Genomic DNA, 10875 nt, shown 5'->3' with positions numbered 1-10875 from the left:
AGCATCAGGAATAGTTCCTAGGTGGGACTAAAGCAAACATTTTATTTGATCAAATTTTATATCAAATATAAAGATCTTACTTTTTAGTGAAGTAAAAGTGTTATAGACAAACACAAACTTGAAATCTCCACATCACTTTTTATACCTTTTCTAGGCTTTAAAACTTTAGAGCCATTATTAACCATTTTTGTGTTATGTCATGAACTCCTGAACCATCTGGTGAACCCTGTTTTTAACAAAGTTGTTATAGACTGGGAAGAACAGAAGAAAGCCTTCTGGAGGGATAGGGGCTGACAACTGTGGAGACAGGTGAAAACAAAACCTTTATTTATTAAGGTTTATAAGGATTTAAAAGGTTGAAAGAATATACAAGGATAGGATTCCCTAAGTCCCTAAAAAGGGGACTAACTCAACCACACCCAACAAGGTCTCTCAGGAGATCCATCTAGGAAAAACCAGACCTGTTCTCTCTCCTTATCACTACCTTACCCAATTCCTAACTATCTAAGCCTATTTCTAATAATTTTTATTCTGATAATTATATTAATATTTATAAGTTTCTGCCTCCTTGTAGTTATTCAGTTACATTCTTTAGGGTTTAGTGGCTTCTGGCCTGGAATGGTCCAGCCTGCTCCACTCTAACCACAGAAGAATAAAACCCAGATTTTCTTCTTCTAACCATTGATCTTCATTTGACAGCTCTCCCCAAAATCTTCCAAATTCTCTTCTTTCCAAAACTGCTACCCAGTTCAAGGAATTCCCAAGAGCCAAAGTTTCAGCCACCTCTCTGGGCAGGAAACACAATCAGACAGATAAGAGACAGTTTTACTCAACAGAATTTCCAAGTCCCAGTCTCACAGAATTCCTAAGCAAGACCTTAGCTCAAAGTTCCACCCAAGGCAGTTTGACAGGATTCACACTTACCAAAAACTCTTTAATTAAAACTAAAATCTATTCGAGTCCTGATAATTGGACAATGTTTTCTTTCTATAAGACTACTCTGACACCAATCATTCGATGAGAATGCTCTTATCCTTACACGGTCAGCATGAAAATTGCCAGTATTATAAATAAATGTGTCTCCTGAGAAGCCACGTAGAAATGTAACAGTTCTCTTTTTTTCTCCTTCTTCAGGAAGATTGTAGGAAATCCAGGGGGATGACTGTTCAAATGCTACAGAGAAGAAAAAGGTATCATTTGAAAACAGAATTTCAATGTCTTGTATATCACTGAAGCATTCATTATGTAAGTTGTCTATTGATTTCTCTCTGGTGAGCAGGAAATTAAGGATGACCAAAGGAAGAAAAATCCATATATATTATGCTTCATAGTAAGGAAAGGAGATAGCACTTCTGGCTGAGACCCAGAATTCTCTGTCAGGCATTTCCTTTTTATACTAATAGAGCTCCACATCCTCTATCTGCTCACAGGTAAAAGAGTTTTTATTTAAAAATTACTTTCCTGAATTGAGATCCCCATCAAGATTTCTCCAATTATCCTGGTCTGGGAAAATTAGCAAATGGTACAGCAGTCAACTTTTCAAACTATCTTAAAGTAATATATCTGAAAGTAAGGTCCTCCTACTTAATTCCTTCACCCCTTCACTTCATCCCATAGAAAAGAAAAAAAGTTTGGAAGACAATTATATATCCAGCTTTGTCTATTTGTTGACTTAAGCAGGTGAGTTTTCCCCAAACACCCAAGAGTTTATTTATCTTTCTGAGGAGTGTCCTCAATTCCTAGGGCTGCCAAGTGTCTGGGTGTCTAACAAAGCCTTCTCTTCCCAATTCATACCAAATGCATAAACAATAGTCCAAATAGGAGGGGAATCATTTGTACACTGTGCCAGGCTCAGGGTTCTTGATTATGATTTCATCATTTCCAAAGGATATAATGAGTTCATAAATTTAGAAGGGATTTATAGAAGTCATTTAGTGAACACCCTTCTACCCCTAGGCAGAGATGAGGGAACTCAATAATGAATAACAATGAGTTTAAGGTCATACAGAAGGGTGATAGGAATACAATTGTTTACACTCCCAATCTAGGGAGTTCTCTCCTCAACACTGTACCTTCATATGCCCAGACCTTCTTTATCTTATATATTTTAGGAAAGAGGAACATACTAAGTCCTTAGTAAATCTCCCACTGCCCAGGTTCCTGAGAAATCCCTTCTAAGTCCCATTTCCAGTTTTCTTCCACCTTTCAAGAATGAATGAAAAAACCCTCATTAAACATTTACTCAATGCCAGGCACCATGATCAGATAGCCTAATGCCTCCAACTCTCCCAAGAAAAGATCTGTTCCTACAGGCCTTACTTTTGCCTCTGAGCAAAAATGCACCCCAGGGAAGCTCATGACTATTCAATTAAGAGACTTGACTGATCTAAAGCAGACTGGGAGCATCAAGTCAAGAGCACTCAGTGGATCTCATTGAGTTTACTTCTCCCTCACTTGGTTTCTGTTCACACAGAACAGGGGGCTAGGTTCTATTGCTCTACCTTAACCAAAATACTATTCTGGTTTCTGGAATATTCCAATAAAATTATCCTCTCTATAGAACACAAGGACATCAGAGCCTGCAAAGCAGAGACATTCACAACCACCCTTGTAACAGGTAGGGTTGATGGGGTCCTAGTACTGCTATGAAGAAAGCTCAACTTGAAATTCATAGCCAAAGGGCTGATACTTACTCTGAAAGAATTCTAAAAATTCATTTACCACAGACACATAAAGTTGATTTATATGTGGAATGAAAGGTTTCAAATGTGAATTTATGAATATCCTACAAGAAAGAAGAAATCAGAAATCATGATACTGAAGGCTTCCAGCCCCTGTTATAATCATAATCAAACACACAAAACTCATTCTTCCCGGATCTCTTGACCCCTTGTCCCCAAAATCTGCAATTATCTACTACCTAGATAGTTACATACCTTTCATGCCTATGGATCACATCCTATGGAATGGAAAAAGAATACAGTCAGTGAAATTCATAAATAAATTCAATTAAGGACAGCCATTAAACCATCTAAGTCCATTGAATCCCTCTCTTTGGGTTGACCTAGGGACTATCAATGGCTTTTCCTTTTCCCCCCTTCCCTTCCCCTTCCCCTGCTACCCTTTCTACTTAAAAAAAGCTAGATTTTGGACAGAACTTTCTGTAATTTGAGGGGATGGTTGGGCACTCCCAGTGTTGTGGAGCAGAAACGTGGATCTCCAGGACTATATGTTTATCTCATGATGTGTTAGGGCCAGTTCATATATCTATTCTCTATCACAAAGTGAAAAATGAAGAGAAAGAGTTCTTGATAATCATTAAAAGCCTTAGATAAGAATGGAGTCCTGCAAAGGCAACTCTTTAACAGAACTCTGAATGCTTCCAGTATCTGAGCTCTTAGCATTGGCATGTGCCTAGCATGTGGTACTTCATAAATGCTGACTGATTGATTGGTTCCAATGCCTCTCACTATGGTCACTGCTGCTTGCCTATGTGATAAAGTCAAGCTGGTGGGTCAGGATTCTTCCATATGAACTCATTTTCTACCCAGCTCCAGCACACAGAGCCTTCCCAGTTGCTCTCAGGCCAAACTCTGTAGAAGACAACTCATCACTCAGGAATGATGCTTTTTCTTTTCCCCCAGGAAGCACACAAGTCATATACAGCAGAAGACAAAAGCAGATCACAAAAGATGACATCAATTTCATGTCCTCACACAGGGATGAGGTTGTACTAGTCTCACCTTTAGTAGTTCCACATTTGATTTCTGACTCATTTCTTCCAACTCTCTGACTTTGTCTGTTAGAAATGTGATTTCTCTGGACACCATGGCCTCCCATTCCATTTTTTGCTTCATTATGTCACATTCCCATATAGCTTCCACCTCCTTCAGTTTTTGATAGAGCTCGCTTAACTTCTCATTCTCCTTTCCCACTATGAGTTCAAGTTCTTTCATTTCTAGTGTCTCAATCTTCTTTTGCAGGAAGTATTCCCATAATTCTTGTATATTGGTCTCAAAATTTTTACTGGATTTATATTTATAGTTCTGTAAAGAAGAAGGTTATTCTAGTGATATACATGGAACCACTTTACAACCTCAGCCCATCCCTACCTGCTCTGTGTGGTATTATGTGACCCTGAACTGCCTCTTTCATTTTTTTCTCAGCAAAATTTCAACCTCCTATGAGAAGACTTTACTGATCCTCCTTCATGCTAGTCCCTTCCCAATGTTAATTTTGCACAATTTATCCTGTATATATCTGTCAGTTCATAATTAATTGTTTTCAGGCTGTCTCTCATTAGACTGTGGACATCATGGGAGAAGGGACTGTTCTTTTTCCCTTCTTTGGATCCTCATCATTTACTAAAGTGTCTAAAACATAGTAGGTGCTAAATAAATCCTTGCTGACTGATTATTAAGTATGATAATGGTAGAAAGATGATCTGACTCTGTTCCAAGGTCATATTTCATACCAGATCATACAATTTAATTAGTAAAGTGCTGGGTGCTCAGAATTCATTTACAAACTATATTTTGTATCAGGTTAATCACCCTTTTTCTTTCCCCCAACTGACCCTCCAAGAAGCTTACTTCTCTGCTTTGGTGGGTAGAGGGTCTGCTAAGAAAAGTGATGCAGCAAAGGCAGAGAGATGTAAGCGAGCTAGAAATGGCTAACACATTAAAGAATTTCAGTTTAGGAGACACTGATTGGATTCAAAACTTCTGTTTTTACTAGTGACAAGAACAAGGGCAAGTGACAAATTTTTATGAACTTTATTTTGCTCACCATCCAATTGTAGCTAATAATGATGAGGAGCTTGTTCTGAAATCCAGAGACTAGGTATATTCCTTGAACCAGACACTCAAATCTCTTGACTGGTCATTTTCTCTGACTGCCCCCCCCTACCCCCCACCTGGAATGCTCTCCCTTTTCTGCTTTTCCTACTGAGCCACCTGAATTCATTTAGGACCAACTAAAATCTCATCTTTTACTAAAAACTTTTCCAACTCCTTTTAATTCTCATGCTTTTTCTACAGTAATTGTCTCCTGTTTATCCTTTACATAGCTGGCTTTGTATATTTGTTTGCAGTGTTTCCTCCACTAAATTGCTTGAGGAAAGTCTTAACTTTTACCTGTTTTTTATCTCCTAGCACTTAGCACAATGCCTGGGAAACAGTAGGCAGTTAATAGTTTAATTAATTAGTTAATAATGTTTATTAATGAAGGATATGCAAGATATTATTTAGGGAGACAAAATCAGATACTTACAGTCCGCACCACAGCCCAGGCCAAGGGTTCCTCCTCTTTGAGATGTAATCTCTGAATTTCCTTTACTTGAAAGCTAATGATTTTTATATATTTTGGAATTAATTTCTGTAAGAAAAATATAAATATTAAACATTCAAGTCTCTGTTCTAGACTTGAGGCCCATGAAACGTGAGGGGCTGAGAAACTCATGAACTCTGAGAGGCCAGAACTGTTTGAATGATCTGTAGAGAAGAGTCAGATAGGAAGAAGAGAGTCTATGTGACCTCTGATGGGATAGCTGAGTATTCAGGGAATAGTTCTAAAGGAAAGATTAGAGTAGGGGCAACCAAAATGGGAGTGAGGAGCTCAGTAGCAATGAACATCCCAAGCCACCAGGAGGCTTTCTATTGACCCTTGCAGGACTCACCCTATAACGAAAGGCAGCCACTGCAATGGGCCAATGGACGTGGGACACATGATCCTCTAATTTAGAGCAGGTTACACAGAGTAGGGCGTTGCTAATCTCACAGAAAAACTTCTGGTCTTCCTGATGCGTCTCACACACGCCTTCTCCTTCAGGGTACATGGTAATCTGAGCCTGAAGAGTTCTCATTTGGGAGTATTCCCAGCATAAAGCACAGGCTTTAATTAGAGTGGCTTTTTCCTTTATACATTGAAAACAGACATGATGTCCACAGTCAACAGTGATTGCATTTGTGTCATAACAGTTAATACAAACAAGAACTTCTTGAACTTCTTGATCTCCTTCTCCTTCTTCTCCTTCTCCTCCTCCTCCTCCTTCTGCTCCTCCTCCAATTTCACCCAAGAACATCCTGAGGAGAGACAAAGACAAATGAGGATGTTTTTCCTATTGTTTTTAGTTCAAATCAAATACATTTCATAAAATGTCATAGTAAAAACAAAACAAAACAAAAAAAAAAACCTACTTTCCTATACCTGGGACAAACTGAGACACCATCAAGAGGAAGAGTGGGTACAGCTAAGGGACACATGGCAAAAATAAGTTTATATATATAGCTTTAAGGTGCTTTACATAGGTTTTATTTGATGTATTCAGAAACCCAATGAAGTAGGTGCTATTTTTCTGCCTTTGTAGATAGAACAGGGAAAACCAGTCTTATATTAACAAAAAGAGGTTAAATTGCTTGCCTGCCCATGGTTCAGGGATTAGCAACTGTGGCCCACAGCCTGGAGCCTGTTTTTGTATAGCCCAAGGGTTCTATTTTGTTCAACATTGAGGGAATTGAAGACTGATACAGAATTGGTTGGAATTCCAGTCCTCCCAATTCCAGGACTAATGAGCAAATAAGAGCATAAAAATATCCTGTGAAGTAGCTATTATTTTATCTGCCTTATAAATGGGGAAAATCAGAATGAGAGGTTGAGTCCAGGGCTTGTCTAGTTAAAGTCAGATGGGGCAGCCAGTTAGCAAAGTGGATGAAAAAAGCACCAGGCCTGGAGTCAGGAGAACTTGGGTTCAAATCTAACCTCACATATTTCCTAGCTATGTGACTTTGAAGAAGTCACTTCACCTAGAATAAGGGCTAGGCAGCCTTTGCTGTTCTTCTGTCCTAGAATTAATGCTTAAGCAGAAGGTAAGGGTTTTCTAAGAATAAATAAAATCTAAGGTAGGATTCCACCTCAGGTCTTCCTGATTCAACATAGTACTCAGTGGCCACCTAGTACTTCTTATTCTATTGGCAGTCAGTACTTCTGAGTGCAAATCCCTTAGTCTCTTACCTCAGGAAACAATAAAACTAAAATGATAAATTATGCCAATTTCCTGACACAGATTAAAAAATAAGTTAGAGAAGATGTTTTCTTCACCTGAAGCTCCCTTCCTGGATGAAATCTTAAGACCACACAACAAATAAACATACATTGAGATACAGTGGATTGGGAGCCAGGTTTAGATTAGGAAGGCCCTAGGTTCAAATCTGGCCACAAGACACACTTCCCAGCAGTGTGACCCTGGGCAAGTCACTTGACCCCCATTGCCTAGCCCTTACCACTCTTCTGCCTTGGCACTTGATCCTTAGTATGGATTCTAAGAAGGTAAAGTTAAAAAAAAATGTAGAGCTAATGATCCAGCTGACTTTCTATAGACCTTAACACCCTTGAACCCTCAGAGCCTCAATTTCCTTGTGTCTTGCAATCTAGAGATCCCAAACTTGTGGCCTAGTGAGATCTGATGAACCCCAAGTTGTAGGTTGGAGACCCCCAAAGCTTGTGCTTATTCCCTGTCCCATGAGAATCCACCCTGGTGGGAATCTCAGGCTAGCAGTTGCAGACTGAATAATGGACCCCAGGATGAATGCTAAATACCCTTGTCTTGGGTAGTCTTCCCTGTGGTATCAGAGACCCTTCCCAGGAAGACACACCTGGGCAGGGACCATCCTTTAGTATCCATAGTGTAAGCAGCCCCTTCCCTGACACCCTAACCTTGGGCTAGGATTCCTTCCCCAGGCTGGATTGTATTCAATCAGTAAGATAAGGTCAATCCTCTCTCCCAGCCCCTGGATCTTCCCAAATGGTATCTAAGTTCCCCAATTTCTTTTGTTCCTGGGAGTCCTCATCTAGCATCTAGCCTGGTGGCACTCCCAGGGGGTCAGGGAGCAGAGCAAGCAGAGTTCAATCCTGGACTCCGCATAGGGCCAGCTGCCCAGGGGCTCTGAGTGGAGGCCTAGTCAGCCCTCTTCCCCCTTTTCCCTGATTAAAGAGTGGCTTTTCTACTCCTTAATAGTTCTGTTTTTTCAAAGTTAACATCCTGATATAGGTTAATTGGGTGCAAAGCCCCTAAAACTTTAGAAGAGTGTACACAAAGGATTGAATTATGCAAACTAAAAGTCTACCTGGTTCTATCCCTCCTCTTTTGGGTTTATAGCTTTAATCTTTAGTAACAGTTTCTGGCATGGGCATTGTACCCAGGCAAACTGGAAGCAGAGAAATTCCCTTGTGACTCCTAAGCCAAGAACATCTGGTAACTTCTACAAGACCCTGAGATTAGTATCATCTTTGGATCCCCCTTTAGACTGAGATGGATATAGAGATGGGCCTCCAGGCTACCCCTTTACTTCCTACACAATCTGTATCTCAGGCATCCATCTGTCCCCTACACTATGAGAGACTTTAACAGACCCATCAGATGACCAAAGCCCTCACCAGATGCCTGAGTGTTTACCACTCTAGAATCAGGTCCCCACTGCTGTAGAAAGTATATAATCGCCAGAATTGATGGATTCTGGGGGCAACCCACCAAGTTGTTCCACTCATGAGTCTTGTTGGCCAAAAATTCAACCACTAATAAATCTCTTTTTATTTTTAAGCTAAGTTTCAGAGTCTTGCGAAAGATATCCTTCCCAAACCCCAGGGGCTCCCCATTACACCCCACAACATTTTCCATCCTATGGATTTAATCTTTACATATAATGACTGACACAAAGTAAACGCTTTATAAATGCTTATTGTTGATTATAAAACATTTGATTATATATATGTAATATGCAAACATTATTTTGTAGCTATCTATACATAAAATTATCACATATTTACTAACTATTAATTCTGTGAAATAATGTTTTAGTATCCTATTAACTAGACCCATTTTATAGATGGGATAACTGAAACTCAGAAAAGTTAACTAATTTGTCTCTAGTCACGCAACTAAGTTTCAGACAGCACTGGCCCTTTTCACTATACCAGACTCTTCCTCAGTGTTCTCAAATTTTGATAATAAAGTATGTTATAGAAGAAATGTAATAGGACTACTTGGACTCAAAGAGTTCTTGGACTCAAATTCTAGCCACAGGACTTTCTGTCTGATATTAGACACAAGTTACTCAAATATTTCTTGGTTTCAGTGTTCTCCCATATGTAAAACAAGATGATGCCTAAGGTTTCCAGCCAATTCTAAATCTTCAATCTTCTACAATAAAAGAAATTTCCAGAGGGAAACCTACCTTTGATGTTGCCCAGGGAACTGAGCTAGTGGAAGCATCTTGACTAGGAGGAGGACACACCACCAAAATTCCAACTTATATATATCCCAGGTACTTCCTCTCTCCCATAAATCCTTTCTACTACATGAAGCACTAGCTAAGTCAATTATAAACACTGGAGTTATTTTTCCCAATCAAGAAAATGCTTTTGTGTTTCTTTTCAGCCTATCAGACCTCTCTTAGCACCTCCTTTTAGTCTTCAGCATTGAGTGAAGGAGGAATTTACTACTCAATCAATCAATCAGCATTTATTAAGTGGCTGCTTAGTGCTAGACATTGTGTTAAATCAGGATTCAAAGCAAGACAAAAACTAGGATCCTGACCTTCCAGGAGTTCATATTTTAATAGGAGAGACAATCTGCAGGCGAATATCTATATTTGTGAAATATCTGAGAGAAGGTGCTAGTTGTGAGGGTGGAGTGTGGAAGGAGCCAAGAAAGGCCTTAGATAGAAGTTGGGATTTGAGCTGAAATCTTTGTTTTGAAGGAAACAAGGAGAGAATTGATTCATTTGACCAAGGAACCAACAATTATGTCCTTTACCTAGTAAGAGTCACCTTAGAAGTTCTGTTTTGGGGGCAGCTCAGTAACACCCCAGGCCCGGGGTCAAGGGGACCTGGATTCAAATCAGACCCCAGATACTTCCTAGCTTCGTGACCTTTGTTAACTTGGAAATAACACAGAACTACCAAAGTAGTCAGAAAAACCAAGTTTTTAATCTGGAGAGAGATAAGTCCAATATTTTGCCCTTTACTCAGAGTCCAGCAACTTTTATAGGGTCTACACCCTGGCCTCATCATCCCTGGGAGTGACACTGACATGGGCATTGTGCAGAGATGGTAGGGACCCTGTACCCCTTAACTGAGATAGGCTGTGAACAGGGGAATTCCCTTCCCCCTTCCTGCTCTGGTGACTCCCAAGGCAAAGACCATTATCCTTGGAATTCCTTTAAGTTGAGATAGACCAAGAGATACACCTCCTCCATAACATCAAGTTGTATCTCAGACATCCATCCATCTGTCCCCTAAACTATGAGGGTCACCCCCTATGTCTCCAGCAGACCCGGATCAGATGAACAACCCCCCCCCAATACCTGAGTGTTTACCACTCTAGAATCACATCCTCATCATGACACAGCATCATGTCCCCACGATTGTAAAAGTATAGAATCCCCAGGATTGAGGGAGTCAGGGGGCAGCCTCCCATGGCTGTTCCACTCATGCTGTCTTGCAGGCCATTAATCCTATCTTACTAATAAATCTTTCTTTTTACTTTTAAGCTAAGTTTGGAGTCCTCTCGCTCTTGAGAAAGGTTTCCTCCCCTATAACAACACCATGCTAGAAGACTCCAAGGAACAAAAGAATTTGGGGGAATTATTCCTTTTGGGAAACTGAGGAACAGGGAAAGATGATTGATTGACATTATCAGGGTTACAAGGTAATGGGAGTGTTCAAACTATCCAGACAGGATACAATCAGGCTTGGGAAAGGAACCATAGCCAGAGGCTAGGCTCTAAGGGAGGGGCTATTATTTTATATTATATTATACAAAAGGATACTAAAAAGGCTGGTCCCTGCCCAAGTGTGGGTCTACTTGGGAAAAGGCCT

The 10875-nt window shown here is 40.0% G+C and overlaps 1 protein-coding gene across 1 annotated transcript; it reads right to left on the bottom strand.

Annotated features, from left to right (window-relative positions):
* Positions 1-934: 934 nt before the first annotated feature.
* Positions 935-10474, bottom strand: LOC123241238 (tripartite motif-containing protein 15-like). The gene is made up of 7 exons (XM_044668937.1): positions 10388-10474; positions 5678-5914; positions 5272-5376; positions 3744-4046; positions 2937-2959; positions 2694-2785; positions 935-1173 (listed from the first exon to the last, which is right to left on the bottom strand). Exons 1-7 carry the CDS (start codon positions 10472-10474, stop codon positions 935-937), a joined length of 1086 nt encoding a protein of 361 aa, XP_044524872.1.
* Between the last annotated feature and the right edge of the window lie 401 nt (positions 10475-10875).

This window comes from Gracilinanus agilis, chromosome 3, assembly GCF_016433145.1.
Source record: "Gracilinanus agilis isolate LMUSP501 chromosome 3, AgileGrace, whole genome shotgun sequence".
Lineage (NCBI taxonomy): Eukaryota > Metazoa > Chordata > Mammalia > Didelphimorphia > Didelphidae > Gracilinanus > Gracilinanus agilis.
The sequence above is the reverse complement of the archived record's forward strand: the minus strand, read 5'-3'. Positions and strand labels throughout refer to the sequence as shown.